The 2,157-nt window shown below is 41.3% G+C and overlaps 1 protein-coding gene across 1 annotated transcript; it reads right to left on the minus strand.

Annotated features, from left to right (window-relative positions):
• Positions 1–984: 984 nt before the first annotated feature.
• Positions 985–1,871, minus strand: LOC107566827 (zinc finger protein 862-like). The gene is made up of 3 exons (XM_016252373.1): positions 1,615–1,871; positions 1,387–1,525; positions 985–1,303 (listed from the first exon to the last, which is right to left on the minus strand). Exons 1-3 carry the CDS (start codon positions 1,869–1,871, stop codon positions 1,034–1,036), a joined length of 666 nt encoding a protein of 221 aa, XP_016107859.1. The 3' UTR covers positions 985–1,033.
• Positions 1,872–2,157: the final 286 nt, after the last annotated feature.

Genomic DNA, 2,157 nt, shown 5'->3' on the forward strand with positions numbered 1-2,157 from the left:
GGATCTTTGGGCTCACTGGCTTGCAGTATGGCTGCAACCTTTTTGGGATCTGCTGAGATACCACTGGCAGAAAAGATAAATCCATAAAACTCAAGTCTGTGCTTGTTAAACTCACATTTTTTCACGATTAAGTGTAAGACCACTGTCCTTTAGTCTTTGAAAGACAGCTCGGAGAGCTTCATCATGTGCCCTTTGTGAGATGCCGTTCATGACGATATCAGGTTTTTTATTCCTTTTATGCCTTGCAGTCAGAGCTGTAACTTTGGTGCCGTTTATTTTAATTTGTGTCTGATGCTGTTGCTGGTATGTATTACTGTTCAAAACAAACACATAAGCATCCTCACTGCTCGATGAATCATCTTGTGTGTGGCTGGTGCATGCTGTAGCGACTTGCTTGACCCTTTGTGGTTTGTTGCGTTGTTTATGATGGGGAGGGTCATTATGTTTAACTTGCAGAGTGAGTTTCTTAATGCTGGAATGACACACTTTTGCTTAGTGATTCAACTTTCCACATGGTCTGCTTTCTTTTCCTTTAGCCGGACAATCACTTTGATGTGGATATTTTCCTCCACAATTTCTGTTTCTGTGTTAGACGTCTGTCTGCTGGTGGTTTTTAATTCACTCTGCTGCTTGTGATTGTAATGTAATGCGTTGACAGCACTCGCTACATTTTGTTAAATTCCCACTGCTTGTTGTTCAGAGATTTCTAGTGTTCTGCCATGATCTAGCAAAGACTCAAGAGCAGGGCTTGACGCTTACTTTTTTCAGAAGGAGCACATCAAAGAATTTTAGGGTCGCAAAGAAAATTTACTAAATGTGTTTTTACCTAATAAAGGGATACGAGGAGCCCTTTAAAAGCAAAGTGATTTCATTTATTTGAAAACAATAAGTACACTAGGTTCTATTTTAATTATTTCAACAGCGGTCTCTTTAAACAGTATTTAATATTTTTTTATTTAAACTGTATGATCTGACTGAACATCTGTAATAAAGTAGTTCTTGGTTCTAAATTCTTAAAGTCTACTTGTTCCATTTAGACAGAAAGGATATCATGGGCCCAGCAGCTTTTGTAAGCAGGATGTCTTGCCCGCTTTGAGCTTAGCCAGCGGTCCACAGCAGGACTGGGATCAAATTGCTCTAATGAAGGCCCCTCTAAACTGATCCGCATCAAGTCTTCTGTTGTGGACACTCCAAGGCAGCTTCTTGTTGAATTCTTGATGCGGTTTTGGGCAGAAAAACCTCTTTCACACTGGGCAGCAGAAATAGGGAGCACCAGCATGATCTGCACCAACTCTAGTATGTTCTATGGGAGATGACAACATTTTAAATTAATTACATAAAAAAATTGAAGTTGTGTCTGGACAATTTTGGACTGCTCTGCCTTACTTTGTAGTCTTGCTTGTAGGGGTCCTTTGTCATCAGCATCTCCCATAAGCCAGAGTAGGTTTTGTCCTTGAAGTTCTGCCTCACTAGGATTTTGAGCCCTTGCCATTCATCCTGGATTGTAGCAATTTTGCACCCTGCTCTGAAACACAGAACAGAGCAATTTGACTTTGCACATATGCAACAGGTGTCTCAAATGGCAAAGCTGTGCCTTATCAAATTAATTCTTACTCTGTTAGAGGCTTTTCAAAATGCTTCACCAGGTCTGCTATGCTGTCATCTCCAGAGGTAAGTAGGTTAGCTTGTTCCTCTGGCCATGTGTCAGGGTTGAGCACTCTGAAAGAATCCAGTATGGTCTGGATCCCCTTATTCTTCACCAAACCACCAAACCTTGCTTTGATGGCATCTACACTGATGCTGATGGCAGCTTCTATGTGCCGCTTCAGCTGTGGATGTTTGAGGCATGTGACATTCCCTTTCAGTTTCATTGTGATATTAAATTTATTCAGAATTGTGCAGGGCTGCATTTCTCAAAAGCACTGTTGGCTAACTATGATCACAATTTCCATTGAATTGTATTGAGCTGTATTGCCTAACTTTATTGTTTCTAATTTGATGAGAGAAACAATTTGACTACTTGTGAATACAAACCTGTGTGGCATGCAGTGGATTTGGGATTATATGGCTCCCTGCCTCGCTCTGCAGGTGGGCAATCCCACCCCCACGTGTACCCATATTAACAGAGGCCCCATCTGCACCGAAAGACACAATTTC

This window comes from Sinocyclocheilus grahami, unplaced genomic scaffold, assembly GCF_001515645.1.
Source record: "Sinocyclocheilus grahami isolate Dianchi unplaced genomic scaffold, SAMN03320097.WGS_v1.1 scaffold1103.1, whole genome shotgun sequence".
NCBI classification, from domain to species: domain Eukaryota; kingdom Metazoa; phylum Chordata; class Actinopteri; order Cypriniformes; family Cyprinidae; genus Sinocyclocheilus; species Sinocyclocheilus grahami.